This window comes from Lathamus discolor, chromosome 8 (assembly GCF_037157495.1).
Source record: "Lathamus discolor isolate bLatDis1 chromosome 8, bLatDis1.hap1, whole genome shotgun sequence".
NCBI lineage: Eukaryota > Metazoa > Chordata > Aves > Psittaciformes > Psittacidae > Lathamus > Lathamus discolor.
This window is the reverse complement of record NC_088891.1, coordinates 3,573,632-3,590,728: the sequence shown is the minus strand read 5'-3', so window position 1 is coordinate 3,590,728 and position 17,097 is coordinate 3,573,632. Positions and strand designations below refer to the sequence as shown.

The window sequence follows — 17,097 nt, the reverse complement described above, 5'->3', positions numbered from 1 at the left end:
GATCAAATCCGCTTCCCTCCATTAGCGGGGATTGGGTGGTGGGACCGGTGCTGAGCTCCCCAGCGGCAAAGTCCACCCACTAAAACCCTTTCCCCCCTGCTTTGAATTAGCTAACTCATTTCTCTAGCTGGAAGATAACAGTGTTTCCTAATGCTCAGAGCCACCCAGGCACATCGGGATGGAGGCGCTTCCCATGAGTGGGAATGACTGTGAACATGACTGTAAACATCCCTGAACCCCATCACTGCCCAAATGATGCTCAGCGGCGCCCAGGAAGGGGAGAAGCGCTACAGGAGCCCCAGACTGAAGCTTACACAGCCAAAATCACATCCAGGACCCCAACCCATGGCAGGACGACGATGCCACCTGGGATAACCACACCTGCACACCCCAACTGCTGCAATAGAGGGGTTACAACCCCCTGCACTCCCCATCACCCTTTCCCTGCCACATTTCCCCCTCCATACAGCTGACAGAAGGTGCCAGGTACCCCAAAGGGCTGCCCAAACCCAGCCCTTCCAGGAAAAGAGATGCTGGGAGTTTCAGCATTGCCATTTGCAGCAAGGGAGAGTCCAGTTCATCAAAATGCATTTCCCCTTCCACATGTACTTCTCTTAAAGCAAACAAATGCAGGCAGATGTCATCACAGCTGCAGCTGTGCTCTGGACACCAGTCAACTCAAATATCTCTTTCCGATCCTGTCTCCTACCAGCCAAAAACAAGCTCAGAAATACAAAACCAGGGAGCAGAGCAGCTCCCAAGAAACTTCCTCCCTTTGTCATGTTAACAAGGAAAGATGAGGAGAAGGGCTGAGAAGCTGAGCCCGGTGTCTGAGCCACACTTAGCTGCGGAACAGCAAGCAAACCCAGCTCAGAGATGGTCTTTTGTGCTTGCTAAATTCACCAACAAGCCCTAAGTCAGTTTAAAGGCAGCCCAAAGGCAGCGCAAAGTTAACTCGAAGTCAACCCAAATTTAGTGCAAAGTCAGCCCCAAACAGTCTAAAATTAACCCAAAGCCAGCCCAAAGTCAAGTCATAGTCAACCTAACGGTAGCCCAAAGCCAGCACAAAGCCAACCCAAAGCCAACCCAAAGCCAACCCAAAGTCAACCCAAAGCCAACCCAGTGTCAACCCAAAGCCAACCCAGTGTCAACCCAAAGCCAACCCAAAGCCAACCCAAAGCCAGCCCAAAGCCAGCCCAGAGGCAGCCCAAATCTAGCTCAAAGTCAATCCAAAGGTAACCCAAAATCAACCCAAAGCCAACCCAAAGCCAGCCCATAGACAACCACCCATGGTATTGGAACCCCCCGGCTAAATAATGGGAGCAGGAGGGAGTAGGGAAGGATGCTGCAGAACAATTGAACTCTTTGCCACGCAGGGGGCAAGAGCAGCCTCTGAAGCGAGCGTTTAAGGCGAGGGGAAATGAGGAGGAGGAGGAATGGCCCTTTCTGCTTCCTGAGCAGCAATGTATTTTGCCCGGAGCAAATGAAAAGCAACGCAAGAGCGCTGAAGAGCAGCCAGTGGAATGAGGTGGTAGCTCTCAGAGGGTGACAAATAGGCTTCCCCCACACATTGTGCTCATTAATCGCTGCTTTATTTGCGTAATCCATCTAAAATCACTCTCGCTGCAGCTATAGAGTATTTCCCTCCACGATCCCGGGCTTGATAACAGCTACAGGCGTTATTCTTCCCCTTCGCCTGTTCATGCTGCGGGAAGCCCACAGCCCTGTGCCATGTGCCTTGTCTCGCTCAGCACCTCCCCAGCACAGCCCCAAGCACTCGTTAAAGGAAGCGAATTAAAACGAGACCCATAAGTTGTTACAAAGCCAACAAGTGATGCTCATCTCCGGGGCTGCTGCAGAGAAACGGGCTTGAAAAGGAGCATGAAGGTGATGGTCTGATCCTGCAGGATGCAGACCTGCCTTCGACCCTGCCGAGAGCTTTGCCTTGCTCTGCTGCTGCTTGGTGCGTGCTTGGAGGTGGTTTTTGAGAGGCAAGAAGACATCCTACATCGAGATGAGCTGGGATGGGATGGGGTGGGGTGGGATGGGGCGGGATGCGGTGGGATGGGATGGGATGATGTGCCACAGCATCTATAGCCCCTACCATTCCCCCATCATCCCCCCCAGGGTTATTGCTTCCCTCAGGGGATTTTCCCAGCACAGGGAACTACTGACGGTGCTTGGCCAGGAGCAGGACTCCCTTTGTGCCTTGCTCCTGTGCAGACACAACCAACAAAGCCAAGAGAAGGAATTAAGCCCTGAATCCTCCCATGTGCGCTTGGGTCCATGTTCCCAACAGAGACTTCTCCCAGCATTGGGATAGTTGGTGGCAGAGATTGCAGTAAAAGCCCCTCTCCTATTCCATCCATGCCTGGGATGGGGCTAAAGCCCCCACTGATGACCCAGCTCCAGGCATTTGTACCCTGTGTGATGGGACACAGCACTGCCAACCCCTGACACCTCCATCTCCCTGGTGGGTGCTGTACCAGCTCAAACCAGCCTCCAAAACACCTGGGCTAAATGCAGATGAGCTCTGATGGTGCTAATTACCACCCAGTTTGGTGATAAACATTCCTTTGCTTCCTGCACATCATGTTATTTGAGGGACCATGAAAGGTCCCCCTATTCCACACAGCTCCAGCCCTCCACCTCCTTGGTGTTTTACCCATTAAGGTGTTTTGGGGGTCCCCCCAGACCCATGCATGTGAGCAGCACAGCCGCAGACATTTAACCTCCCAACGAACCAATTTCAGCTCTGAAGCTAAACCAGCACCACCGACCATAGCAAATGAGGCCACCCCAAAGACAACTCTCCCCAGAGCAGCCATGGACTTGTGGGGTGAAACCACCACATCCTCAATCCATGTGCACCCTAACGGCAAGGATGCGGCCCAAGCAGAAGGTTTCCACCCCAAAACACACGAAGCTGAGGTCTCCTGCATCCCGTATCACCCATCCTCCCCAGTCCCGCTGGGGCTCCCTGCAGCCAGGGCACCAAGAAGGCTCTCTCCTGGCGATACCTGGGGGACAGCATCCCACCACCCTCCCCGGAGCCCGTTGGCACAGCCAGGGTGGCCGTGGTCCCACGGGGGGACAGCGAAGGGCAGGGGAGCTGCGGGCAGGCGCCAGCCTCACCTCCGATGCGCGCGTTGTAGGCGATGCCCACGATGCAGTAGGAGTTGTTCGCTGCTGCCGCCACCTCCCCTGCACAGCGAGTGCCGTGTCTGCAAGGAGAAACCCCATGAGCTGATGTCCCATGGCAAAGGAGCCCTCCAACCAGCCCTCATCCAGCCCCAAAGCTGGAGGCGTGGAAGAAAGTGCCCCAAGAGCTGAGAGCCCTCATCCAAAACCAAGGGTTAGGGATGGAGGAAACGAATGCAGGAAGCGGTTTGCTGTTTGCTTTTTGCACCTAGATGTGATTTGCTCTTTGTATTCCCATTGCCCTTCCGCACACGCCACCAGGTGCCCATCCCGCTCTAACTGAAGCCCGGGAAGTGAATCCCAGCTTTGATATTTGCCACCCAGCCCAACTCACACGGTTTAATCCCTGACCACAGCAAGGAACCCCCCTGGTGCTGTCATTTGGTGGCTCGAGGTTCATTAGCAGTTGGTGTGGTTGCCACAGGCTGGATTCGCATTAAACGCAATGACTGCAAAGCCCATAACGCAGCATCATCTGCAGCACTGGGGATGGGGCAAGGCCATGGACCTGGAAGACACCCCATTGGGGACACCCAGCCGCGGGGAGCCCCGCACACCCCGGCCATGCAGACACCAGCTCCATGGCAATAAGCATCACGTACTTATTCTCATTGCTGGCATCGTAGCGCGGAGTCGGGTCGTGGTCGTTCCCATTGACATCGTAGCTTGCAAGAGGGTCCTAAAAACGTGTTGTCACCATTAGATTTGACTTACCAACACAGCCTGGGACAAAGTGGCCTCAGCAGCAGCACAGTCCTGCTTCACCCATAGCCACTGTGGTGGCCAATAGAACTGAGCAGGGCAGAAAATGCCATTTCCCCTTAGGATAAATAACTTTGGGCTGCAGCCCTAAGTGTTTCCCAGGGGAAACATCCCACTACCTGAGGAACAGCCCCCCAAACCCCAAAGCTGGGTCCAAGACCACTCCGCACACCCCCCCCCCCCAGCCATTTGAGCTGGGGCTGAGCGGATTCACGCGTGTTTTTGGCTCTGCCTTGGCGAGCCGGAGGGAGGCGGCTGCTTCCCAGGCAGCTGCAAAGGGAGTTTCCCCAAACCTTCTTGTCTAAAAACCTCATTTCCTTCTTAAAAACATCTTGTGCCTGCTCTAAAATCCCTTTTCTCCGGCTCTGCCGGTGCACGGAATCGAGCTGTGTTTATCCACAGCAGCAGCGCTCCATAAATCAGTTCCCTGCACCCCCGGCCCATCCATCCCCAGCACATCCAGCCCCGGCTCACATAGTTCTGCAGGAGGTCGGGGTGGTTCCTCTCTATGCCGTCATCGAGGATGGTGACCACCACGTTCTTGCCGGTGTAGCCCCTCTGCCAGGCTGCCAGGACGTTCATCTCCGACCGGCAGCGGCCGCCTCTATCGCCGCAGTGCTACAGGGGGAAAACACAGCTGCAGGAGGGCTGCGTCCCTGTTTCTGCCCATCTCAGCCAGCAGCCGGGCTGGGAGCCCATTTAATCAACCAGAAAGTACATTTACATCCCATCCCCTGCCATATAACTTGTAGATTTGTTGCAACTTTACTCCACTGATCAAAGCCATCCGGCAGCCGTTAATCCAGGCAATGCTATCTCCCTATTATTGTTTTCCTCTTCCATTTCACAGACCGTGGGCTCTTTGGTTTTTTTTGAAGTGCTCTTTTCCTTTCTGTGCTTTATTTGAAATGAATTTCCCCGTCAAACACAGATCGATGAAGCAGGCAGGAGAAAAATGATATTGCAAATAGACGATTGCAGCTCTTGGGCTCCCAAGCCTCTGCTGTGCAGATCATAGCAAGGGGCTGCTAATGACGGTGAAGCCCTTCAAACTGGACTCCTCCATGTATTAATTTACCATTTGAAAACCCCGCTGCCAAGCACATTTGCTGACATTAGGGTGTTTCAGTAAAGAAGATTGATACCCACCAGGTACCACATGTTGGGCCACACCGGGTCATTGAAGGGCAAGGCGTGTGGCTCCCCTCGGACCTGTCTCTTCACCCGCCGCTTCACCTCCTGCTGCTGCAGCCAGTCCACCTGCAAGCAGAGACGTGGGTCAGCATCACCCATTGAATGGGATGAGGGATGCAGGAGCAGCGCGAATCACAGCCTGGACCCATCCCAGCATCACCCCACGCTCCAGCAAACCCCCGTCTCCTTGGCCAGAGTTGGTTGCAGAGACAGCAGCTCCTTTCGGGACGGAAAGGATGGGTGGAAGATGGACAGGGCAAGCTCAGCTCTTTGTGGTCTCTGAGCCAGGGACCGGATTCCTCTCCCAGAGCAGCAAACCCCTTGAGCATAAACAACGTCCCCTCCAAGCACATGCCTGAGCGCCGACCCTGGCTTCACAGAGCACTGAAGCACACACGGGAGTCCTGATGGAGGCAAACCACAAGCTTCAGTGGTTACTCAAGGTGCTGGAGAAGACTCGGGTGCTTGGCTTGATTTTGGGGCTGATCCTTCCTTCCCTGGCCAGGAGGCACCAGGAGCAGCTCAGCCTCAACACTTCACCTCCCAGCTCCAGGGCTGCTCCTTTGAGCTCCTCCTGATAGAGCGATGTACCTGGGGGGGCTTTACCCAAGCACAACCCGTGCTTCCCAAACCCACGGGGTGACCACAGGCCATGGCAGCTCCTAGGGGATGCGGCCAGCTCCAGAGAGGCATTCCTGGCACCAGCTGAGGGCGAGGTGGCCTTGGGGCTGACCGCTCTGACACGTGTTTGCATTGCAGCAGGGCATGACACGCAAAGGCATCAAACGGGAAATGAGCCGGAAAAGGCCAGGATTGGGAAACACCAGCGGTTGTTTGGCTGGGAGCTGCCTACGGTGCCAGTTAAGGAGCAACCGCATCCTGTCCTTGGTGAGCATCCCCTCCCCAGGCCCTTTGCTGCCCACTCTCCTGCCTTCAGGATGGAGATGAAACCCAAAACCAGGTTATAAACCTCATTCCTAGACTAAATCCCTACACATCCTTATGGTGGGAGGAGAAGGAAGCACCGGGCGATGAGCCGGGATGGCTCCGCAGCACATCCCTCCTCCCCAGATGCTTTCTTCCCGGCATCTCAGTCCCTTTTTGGGAACAGCAGAGCTGCTCGTGGGGACTTTTCTATTCCTGCGAGCAGGAGTTTGTAAGGAAAAGAATAAAAACCCCAAATGCAAGCTTTTGTTGGGCTCGTTTATGTAAAAGCAGCGGCTGAACCGCGTTCCTCTTGCATGGTTTATGGCTTGCTGCTCGGATGGAGGTGGATGGGGAGCTGGTGCCTATCAGGAAGCTGACAGCTTCCAGCCTAGAGCCTGGGATTTAAACACACATTTTTAAAGCAAAAAAAAAATGCTGAAAGGAAGAAATAGATCTATTTCCCAGGAAAATGAGTTTCCAGGCCTGCCTGGGCTGCCAGCAGCACGCTGCTTTGCTTTACAAGGAGGAATTCAAGCATTGAGAGCAAAAATACAACCTCATGGTCTAGTTAAAAATACCCCCAAACATTAAACAGAGGATATGGCCCAAATACGCAGCTTCTCTCCTTAAAGCAGCACTCCTTGGCAGCGGTACCATGGGTCCCGCTGGCCAAGCCGCAGCTATCGCCTTTCCCTGCGGCTCCGCTGGATGCAGGGATGATTATGGGATTGCACAGGGCTTTGCCAGGAGCTGTGCGGCTTCATGGGGACACCTTCATGTTCACCAGGCTCCTGATGGACCCCAGCGCTGCCAGCCAGGAGTCGATGGTTGCTAAATCCATGCGGTTGGGGTGTGGAGACAAAGGGTGAGCGGCAAGGAGCCCGAGGCATCCTCCTGGAGCTTGGGAGACCGGGATCGGCTTCCATCACCCATCCAGGGAGGGGAAAAGCTCAGAACTCCCTGCTCCAACCTCAATTAGCAATAACAGGGCAGCAGTGAGAGGAACCAAAGGACCCTGTGAGGAGGCACAGGCATCACCGAGCAGAACCCTTTGGCCTTGCTGCAAACAGAGGGGCAGCTTCGTATGTTCCCCCCTTGCTTTGGGGTAAGGAAGCTCCAGGGTAGCTCCATCAAACACGAAGCCAGCACAGGGGAGGATGCAGCTCCTTCTGCAGCCTCAGGAAAGGAATAGCTGCATTCATTCCAGTGGATGTGCAAGAATAAAAGCAGAGATCCAGGACAAACTGGACGGCTCCAGCACGGGTTTGCCATGAAGCACAGCAGAAATAAGCTAGGTGAGGTTCATTTTGCTACAGTGCATGGCCAGAGGCAGAGGGGCTGAGGCTGTGACTCCCCTCAATGAGGATGAAGGAGGTAGGAGTAAGAGGGGAGACTGAGCTGAGCTCTTAGGCAGAAGCTCTTCCCTGTGAGGGTGCTGAGGCACTGGCACAGGGTGCCCGGAGAAGCTGTGGCTGCCCCATCCCTGGCAGTGCTCAAGGCCAGGTTGGACACAGGGGCTTGGAGCAAGCTGCTCCAGTGGAAGGGGTCCCTGCCCGTGGCAGGGGTTGGAGCTGGAGGAGCTTTAAGGTCCCTTCCAACTCAAACCCTTCCATAGAACAGGAGCAGAGATGCTGCGGCTCAAGCCAAGGACCAATATGAGCATCCCATGGAGCCAGGAAAGTTCACAGGGATGAGAGCTGCAAGTGGTGCCCATAAGAGAGCATGACCCCACGCTGCACCCCAGTGCTCCCCACATGGCTGCATTTGCCACATCCCTCCTCCTTTTCCATCACTTGGCTCACATCAGCCCCAAACAGAGCAGCCGCCGGCCATGGGGGTCTCTTGGAGCAAGAGGGATGCTCAGCAGCAGAGTGGTCCCAGAGGGACCAGAGCCCTGGATGCTGCCCCGTGTTCACCGGTCTCCCTCTCCCCAGCCACCCGCATCCCAAGGATGTGGGGCTTGCCCATCGTCCTGCTGCTGGACCCTGTGCCACCAGCCCCCATTGCTGCCCCGTGTTCACCGGTCTCCCTCTCCCCAGCCACCCGCATCCCAAGGATGTGGGGCTTGCCCATCGTCCTGCTGCTGGACCCTGTGCCACCAGCCCCCATTGCTGCCCCGTGTTCACCGGTCTCCCTCTCCCCAGCCACCCGCATCCCAAGGATGCGGGGCTTGCCCATCGTCCTGCTGCTGGACCCTGTGCCACCAGCCCCCATTGCAGAGCAAACTGCTAAACAACATGCAGGGAACAATAGCCCCTGGAAGGCACGAACCACCCAACATCTGCGAATCATTGGATTTGCTGATTCTGTGGGATTTCTGCAAGATTTGTTTCCATTTTCACCATTCTCTGCAAGATTTGTTTCAATTTTCACTATTCCAGCTCTGTTTCCTCATGCCTTGAGGTGATGTTTTCCTGCATTGCACATGCTGAGCCGGTGCCATTCGAATACCGAGACACCTCCAAAAGGATTTGCAAAGGTCCCTGCCCCTCTCCCATGCACAACAAATGCTAAAAGGTCTTGAACTCCAAGCGATAAGGAAGGATTAAGAGAACAGGAGCTAATGGCTCCAGCTTGCAGTCCATAGAGCAAGGCGAGGGAAATGTTAATGAGACTAAAAGCCAATTGATTGGGTTTGCATTACAAGTACTCATTTAAATGGAGGCATCTCCATTGCCGAGTGGAATTCCTCCTTTGCTGGGATGCCCGTGCCCCTCCCCAAGGGCAAAGAGCTTTAATGAGGGCCCAGCAGGATTCCAGGGCACCTACAATCCCCTCGCTGATGTTTCCCCCATGGGGACACAGCCACTTGTGTGCCCCTCGGGGATGTGCTACAGGCCCTGGCCAAATGCACAACAGCAGCTCTCTGGGCAGCAGGGCTGGTGTGGGTCTGGAGAGATGCAGATGGGACCGGTTGTGCTGAGCGGGTTGGAAATGCCTTGGGGAACAGCATCCCAAAGGTGAACAGGAGCACCCCAAGGGTATCCGGGCACCAGTGCAAGCACCAGCGCCTTCGCTGCACTGGCTTCTTCTGTATTGACGGCCCCCTCTCCGCACACAAGAACCCTTCCCCTGCCCTACAGAAGTAGCATCTCCCATGGGTCAGACCCCGGGTGGAGCTGTGGGGTGGGGGGAAAGCCAATGCAGAGCCGCAGCTCACCCAGTCCTGCCTGTCCCTCCCTGCCTTCTCCCCACCCCCCCACCCCATCACTTTTGTCAATTCAGCTGTGCCGAAAATCCCTTTGGATGCTTGCTCTAGGAAAAAGCAATGCAGAGCTATTGCCAAGGATTTCACACATAGCAACCATTGAGGCAGCAAGTGTTGTGGCAACTGGATCAACGCCCTGAGCAGGCAACAGCCTTTCTATCCTGGAAGGCTTTTCTCCTCCTTTCCTTCCTCCTGGCTCTCAGGCAGATGTTGGTGTTTAATCACTGTAAGTGTTTGTCATCACCGATGGATGTCCCCATGTCCAGTGAGTCACCGCAGGCACGCACAGGCCTGCAGCTCCAGGAGAACATCATCACAAGATGCTGGGGCTCACCCTTGACCCACGCCAGGACAGTGGGAAGCAGGGACCCCCCCATCCCACAGAGGCTGGGGGACCCCAGGCTGCCCGGCCCCATACCTTGGGGTCCATGCGGAGGAAGTTGTGTGGGCCCCGGCTGCTCAGCGTCGAGCGCTTAAATGTCTTGCTGTGGTGGAAGTGGTAATAGTTCTCCAAGCTCCCGATCTGCAAAAAAAGAGGGTTTTCTTCAACAAAACTTAAGGTTTCTTGTGGTTCGCCCCCATTTTGGTGCTGGCAACATCCCTTCGTGCTGCACTGCTCACAAAGCGGGGTTCAGGGAGGGGATGCAGGATGCTGGCACCTGGTACCACCACCATGGTAAACAGCGCCGCACCGGCACAGCAGAGCCCCAGACACATCTTTATGAGCTCTCACTCATTAAAAGCATCTTTGCAAACCACCTTCCATCAGCTCCCGAGCAGAAATAATGAGCTCAAGATGAGCTCAGCAGCAGCACTGGGGGAGCTGTGCCTCATCCTCCTGCCTCTCCCCACCCCAGCAGCACCAACATCCCCGTAAGGAGAGGTGGATGCGATCCCTGCTAACACTGGGATGCTCCTGGGAAGCCCGGGTGCATAGCCTGGAGCCAGAGACAGCAGCAGGAGCCTAAACAGGATCATGTCCAAGCAAACCACCCATCCCTCCCCAGGGAGGTGCAAGGCATGGCCCAGCCTGGAGTCCCTCCCGTCAGTAAGTGCAGCCCAGGAGCCAAGGCGGGCAGGGAAGGGCAGCCCCGTTGGCTCCCTTTGGCTCAGGGAAGCCCCACGTTCCTCTGTTGCAAGTTTTTGCCCTCGTTTTGCTTGCCCAGAGCCCAAATGCCCAACACCCGCATGAAAACAGCGCCCTGCCAAGCCCCGGGTGGCTGCGCTGCCTCCAGCCCTCTCATCCCAGCAGCCGGAGATGCTGCAACTCCTCTTTTTCCACCCCAAAGGCACAGATCAAGCCCAGGGATGCACAATGAGCCGGGCGAACCCAGCCAGGAGCCACATGAAAAGCGTTCCGCAGGGATTCACAGCCACGGGGATGGGAAGGACCCAGGAGCTGCACTCACTGCGTGCGGCTCCCAGGTCACACAGCGCTGGTACGAGCCGGGTCTCTGCTGTAAAACCCCTTTCAGCTGAGGTTGGTTTTCTTCCTCCCCCCAGACACCCTGCCCCATGGCCAGGAGCTGCAGGGAGCCATCAGCAGCCCCTGTGCCTGGCTCAGAGGACCAGGGACAGCCTGTGCCATGGGCCCCATCTCCCACCCCGGAGCCAGGGTGACATCGCCAAGGCCAGACCAGGGCTGGCTGCACGAGGCAGGGGAGAGCAAACAGGTTTGTCTGGACCAGATGCTGAAGCAGATGATGACAACTACTTGCATCGTACCACGCTTGATACCCTGAGATGTGCCAGTGAGCGTTAACTGATTGGTCCTGCCTTGACTTCCATGCCAGAAAGTCATTTCACTGCCCTTAGTGTGAGCTTTTGTGGTTTGTCTCCATTCAAGTTCATTTAAACCCTTCCTCTCCCCCATCACCACCTTTTTCTTTGCTTTACAGCTTAGGTGAGCACTTTAACATCTGCACATTGCCTGTTGCAGTCTGCAGTTGGCTTTTAAAACCCACTCCTCAAATCCACTTAGGAAAGGGAAGGAGGATGCTCCAACCTCCCTGTGTTTTAGGGAAAGCAGAGCAGGCACAGGGCTTTTGGAATCAATGCAAAGTCACCATGCAAGGCAGACCAGCAGGAGGACAGGGAGGGTGATGACGCCATAGCAGGCTCGGGGGATACATGGTCAGAGAAGCAGGAAAAGAACCCAGTGCTCCAGGTTCTTCATCCACTTGGATTTAGGGAAGGAAAAGTAAGGAAAACTTCATGTTGAGGCTAAGGAGAAGGGCCCCCGCTCTGAGCCGAGGCTGGACCTGGTGCCCTCCAGAGGCCCCCTTCCACATCAGGGATTCTAAGGAGAAAACCTTTAAAATGCCCCTATTTTAGTGGAAACCATTTGTTCTCCTTGAGGTCGGGAGGGCTCCGCAACGCAGCCCCGGGGATGGGAGCACTGCGGCCTCCCAGCAGTGGGGCTTTCCCCTGCATACAGCACCAGCGAGGCCACAGCCCCGTGGCCAGGGCGATGGGGAAGCTCTAAAACCCAGTGGAGCACCCAAGAGGCACGCAGCAGCACGATGGCCCCTTCCTGACACCCAGGGCATGCCCATCGGCTCGGACCAGCCAGGAGACAACTGCCCATGGCGAAAGGTCCCAGCTCCATCACACAGGAGATAGCCCAGGTTGCCCACGGCTGCAGTTACAAAGCCCACCAGACCACACCAAGCAGCTCCAATGGTGCTCATTCCCCCCCCAAGTGCATTTACAACCACGACCCTTGGTTTTTTAGGCTCCTGGCTTACAACAAGCACACCCACAGGAGCTTCCCATTCCCCCAAGGGTCCATTCTCATTTTCCCAGTTGATTCGCAGCTTGGGGCTGAGGTTTTAGGGGCAATTTGAGATTTTTCCAAGGCAATTTGAGTTCGTACCTCAACAACCAGGAGGAGGTTTCCTTCCTGCCTGTATGGGAGGCAGAGGAAGCACTGCCCCGCTGGGCTGCGCGTGGAGCAAGCCAAAGCAATGCAAACACGTTTTGCACCCTGCAAAGCCATCCTCACTATGCCAAGGGTGTTGATGGCTCCGCTTCCAAAACCACACACGCTTGCCAATGTCCTCTGGCCAAATGGGGAGGAGCTCGAAGCGGAAGGAGCTACTCATGGCCCCAGTGGGACACAGGTGGTTGGAGATGGAGATGCACGGCAAAAGGATGAGGCAACGAGTTGCGAGGGGAGAAACCCTGTTTGGATATAAAGGAAGGTGAACACACGGGCCCTGAGAGGTGCTGGGATCTCCATCCTTGGAGAGCTTCAGAGCTCACCCAGCTGAGGCCCTGTGCAGCCTGATTTAGCCTCAGAGTTAAGTGAGGAGGCTGGACCACAGACCTCCATAGGTCCTTGCCAACAGGGATCACTGAACAAGGGCAGCTCTCCACAGCGCTAAGAAGTGGTACGATTGCAAGGAGTTTGGCCACATCCCAATTTCCTTTTCCATCCCCCTTTCCCTTCAAATCCAGGTGCCACCAGGGCAGGGAGAGGCACCCAGGAGACGCTCCTGCAGCAGCACCCAGCTGTCCCCATGCACTGCCAGGCAGAGATGAGCCCAGCGCCTGCCCTGCCCCATTAACAGCCATTAGTATTTCCAGCAGGGTCAAGACTGCTTGTGGCTAATGAGAGATGGAAAGGAGAGCTGGACACCGCTGAGGGCAGTCGGGGCATTGCTGAGCCCATTTCTTTCCTCCCCATTCAGGGAAATCCTCCAGGATCTCACCCAAGCCATCCCATTCCCACAAGTGCTGGCACTGATGCCCCATCAGGAGGCTGGATCCAGCTGGGGAGGACAGGACTGCTCGCCTCCTCGGGACACCATCCGTTCCCACTGGGGATAAGGGCTCCAGCCACTGAGCCTTCCGGAATGCTGTTCTCAGATGGCCATGCCAGATTCGGCCAAGGACCAAGCCCAGCGCCATCATTCCGGCATTCCCTAAACGACAGGAATCCAAGAAAGCTCCAATTGCAGCCCCAATTGAATCCTGCACTGCAGCTGGCTCTGCTGAGGACTGCTGCAGACCCTCCCGACATCCTAGCCTGGAAAACCCCTTTAAGACCACCAAGTCCAGCCTTTATCCCAGCACTGCCAAGTCCACCCCTACCCCATGTCCCTGTGCACAGCGCTGGGGTAGGAACAGGCTCTGCGGCACAGGCAGCGCTCAGGACGCCGGCTCCACACAGCCCTCGGCCGGGGCCTGTTCCTGCATGCCCGGCACAGCCCCGTGGGGAGGAAGGAGCAGGAGTCCGGGGATGTAAAAGCTTCTCCTTTTGTCCGATTGTTTGCATCACCGCAATGGAAGTTGACGTAAACGATTCCCCAAGGGAAATGTCACTGCTGTGACCCGGAAGGGTTTTAGAGTGTCTTGGTGCATGGGTTGGGCATTGGAACATGCAGGGACAGGTCGGACGTGGGGCAGACGCTTGTGTGTGCAAAGCACAGCGGTGCCGTTTCCAGGCTGGAGCAGCCACCAGCACAGGGCTCCCCGGCACCCAGCTGGGTCACTCCGACTGCCCCTTCGCCACATCGGACTCCACCACTTGCCTCCACCCGAACATCTCCCCGGGGCAGGGTGATAATGCCCTCAGGCAGGGTTTTCCAGCAGGATCCGGCCCATCCCACCGGGAATAGCGTCTTCCCCAGCAGCTCCACAAGCAGAGGACCCAACGGGGGACACTCAGAGCCCTGCGAGCCCCGAGCACAGCACAGCAGACGTCACCCACACGCAGGGAAAGCGGCTCCTCAGGGCTTTGGCCCTGGGCGAGCTCCCGTGGGGAAAGCCGGAGGAGCTCGCGGAGCAGGAACGCTGCAGGCAAGGGCGTTGGGAGCAGCTGGGGAAGCCCCGGCGGTGCCGGAGCTCCCGGTATCCGCTGGAAAGGAGGGAGCCAGGAACACCCTGATGCAACCGCAGAACTATTTCCCCTGCTCTCCAGCCTGCGTCGGGCTGCCCCGGGAACGGGCTCAGCGGGGTGGGATGGATGCTCCGGAGGGGCCACAGCGTGCCCATGAGCCAAAGGCTTCCAGCGTCACAGGGAAGAGCTTGGGAAAGGCAGGATGCTCCAGCAGGGAAGGGACACGGCAAAAACCCCAGACCGGGAGCTGACGTTGGGCTGATGCAAATGGGGAGAATGGGAAGCTCGATCAAGATATTCTCTGGCTGAAGAGGGATAAACACCAAAAAGCCCTTTGGGTTGCACAACCACATTCATGCAACCCTGCGGTAGAAGCATTGAATAATCGAAGTGGTTTTTCCCCTTGGTGGGACAACAGTCAGGCAGAACAGGTTGGAGATGGAGGGGGGGATGCGAGGGGTGATCCCCACGGGAGGTCACAGACACCGGTGCAGGAGGCAGTCCCCAATTCAGCCTTTAACCCCCCACCGAAAGTGTGTTTACGCAGCAGCCTCTGGCTTTAATTATACTTAAAGGGAGGGTTGCGATCTAAAGCAAGGCTGTAATTTATAGCGCAGGAGACACCTTGGGCAGGCAGGCACCCTGTGCCACCCAGCCAGGAAAGCGCTGAGCACAGGGCGATAACTCGGGAGGAAGCTCCCAGGACACCAGCGCGCAGCCGGGTTTAACAGGGACAACGAAGAAACCGAGAGGAACAGAAACGCTCGAAGTCGCCTTTAAACCACCCGAGTGCGGCGGGGGCTTGAAAGCAAAAGTTCTGCGTGTCCCCAAACCCTCCGATAACCCCGGGCCGGAGAGTCCAAAGTTTGGTGCATCCACAAATAGAACTTCCCAGGACGGGAGGAACTTGTGCAATTCCCCGCCGCTGCGGGAGCGGGTTCCGAGGGGCCCGGGCACCCCGAGGAGCCGCCTCCGCCGGCTCGGCCGGGACCGGTGCGGTGGGAGCGGGGGCCGGGGGTGTCCGGACACCCCCGGGGCAAACCGGGGCTCCGGCGGCACCGGCCTCGCCGCGACCGCTCCGGGGCCCATCTCCCGGCACCCCCGGTACAACCCCCCCCCCCCTCCATACACCCCCCCCCGCCCCGCCATGCACCCCCGCTCCCGGTACCCCGGCACCTGCCCGCCGCTGCCCCTTACCTGCCCCAGGCTGATGTACCCATAGGCAGCGGCGATACGGGCGGCCTCGGCGGGGCCCCCCCGCACCCGCACGGCCCAGTGGTTGGTGTAGACGGTGCGGGAGGGCTCGGCCGCGGCCCCGCGCCCGCTCAGCGCCAGCGGCAGCGCCAGGGCCAGCAGGCAGAGGCGGGCGGGCGGCGGCGCGGCCGCGCTCCCCGGGCCGGGGCCGGCTGCGGCGGGCATGGTGCGCTCCGCGGAGCCGGGCTGGGCGGAGCGGCGGAGCTGCGCCTTTTAAAGCGGCCCCGGAGCCCGGGGGGGCGGGGGGATGCTCCGGGGGGGGGGGGGGGGGGGGGGCAGGCGGAGGCGGCGGGGAGGGCCCGGCCCGGCGGCAGCGGACGGGGCGGAACGCGGGCACCCCTCCGGCAGCCTCCCGGCCCCATCGACGGGCACACACACACACACACACCCCCCCCGCAGCCCCCCGCCTGCCCCGTGCTGCTGCCCGGGCCCCCCTGCAGCCCCCCTGCTCCTCGGTGCAGCTCCAAGGACACCTCCCGGCACGTCCCTTGCATGGCCCTGGTCAACCCCTGAATGCCTCCGGACAAACCCCCCTGTACCCTCCGGCATCCCCCGGTGCTGCTCCCCCGAGCTCTTCCTGCATGCCCATGGACAGCCCCTTGTACCCCGCTGCATTCCCACTGCGTGCCCCAGTGCTGCTCCCCTGAGAGCCCCCTGCATCCCCCCCGTCCATCCCTCTGCAGGCCCCTCATCATCCTTTGTGAGCCTGCATCCCCCCGACAGACCCTCTGCATGCCCTCAGCATCCCCTCAGCCATCCCACGGCTCCGCTCCGAGGTCTGCCCCACTCTGTGCAGCCAACCTGAACCCATGCACCGACCCCCTGGGTATCCTGTCTGCATCCTCTCCATCCCCATTCACCTGTATCCCCGCAGGCATCTCCAACTGTGCTCCCCCCTGCATCCCACCACTGCCACTCATATCCCCTGGGCATCTCCCCTGCACCACCCACAGTGCACCCATCACCCTGGCACCCGTCCTGCACCCCCAGACTGGGGGTCCTCTTGGGCTCACTGGGGCAAGGCTGATGGGGGAATTTGGAGGCAGAACTCTGGGCAAGCCTGGCCATGGTGGGCACAAGGAGAGCCATGGGCACAGGCAGAAGGGCTGGAGCACTGTCCTTGCCTCCCACAGACACCATTCAGAGGGCAGCAGAAAGCTGGTGGGGTATTAGAAAATAGGCTTTGTTAGGGAGAAGGTGGTGCTGGAAACAAAGGCCGGGCTCAGGAGCGGGTCAATGATGCTCTGTTCCACAGCCCTCCCTGCCAGCGCGGGCAGAGGCCAGCAAAAAGCTGACAACTGCCAGGGATGAAGCGGTTTCACTCACATCACGTACGAGCTCCACTCTCATCACATCAGAACTTCATCACATTGGAGCTTCAGATCTGCCCCTACACAGACCCCAGCACTCACGATGCCCAGTAATGAGCACTGCCAGGCCCTACAGCTACAGCCGCAGGCTCCTCCAGCCGGGATGGCCTTGGGGCAGCTGTCATTCCCAAAGCGGGTCTATCTCCCAAGCCCTGAAGAGATTTGGGGGGTATTTTGGGCACAAACCCCTGCTGCCAACCAAAACACTTCCACAAGTCCCTTGCGGCTGCCCCAGCCCCATCCCTCTGGATGCAAACACCTTCACACCTTCCCAAGCCCCAAAAGCTTTGCCAAACCCACCAGGGGTCAGCCCCTGGGGTATCGCTGTGGGTACCAGT

At 57.9% G+C, this 17,097-nt stretch overlaps 1 protein-coding gene across 1 annotated transcript in view; it reads right to left on the bottom strand.

Moving 5' to 3' along the window:
• PCSK6 (proprotein convertase subtilisin/kexin type 6) overlaps positions 1-15,554 on the bottom strand; it is a 35,828-nt gene extending 20,274 nt beyond the window's left edge. The window contains exons 1-6 of the mRNA XM_065688291.1: positions 15,333-15,554; positions 9,711-9,815; positions 5,113-5,223; positions 4,438-4,581; positions 3,804-3,880; positions 3,136-3,224 (exon numbers count right to left, since the gene is read on the bottom strand). Of these exons, the coding sequence (XP_065544363.1) occupies positions 3,136-3,224; positions 3,804-3,880; positions 4,438-4,581; positions 5,113-5,223; positions 9,711-9,815; positions 15,333-15,554 (748 nt within the window). The remainder of the gene's footprint in view (positions 1-3,135; positions 3,225-3,803; positions 3,881-4,437; positions 4,582-5,112; positions 5,224-9,710; positions 9,816-15,332) is intronic.
• Positions 15,555-17,097: the final 1,543 nt, after the last annotated feature.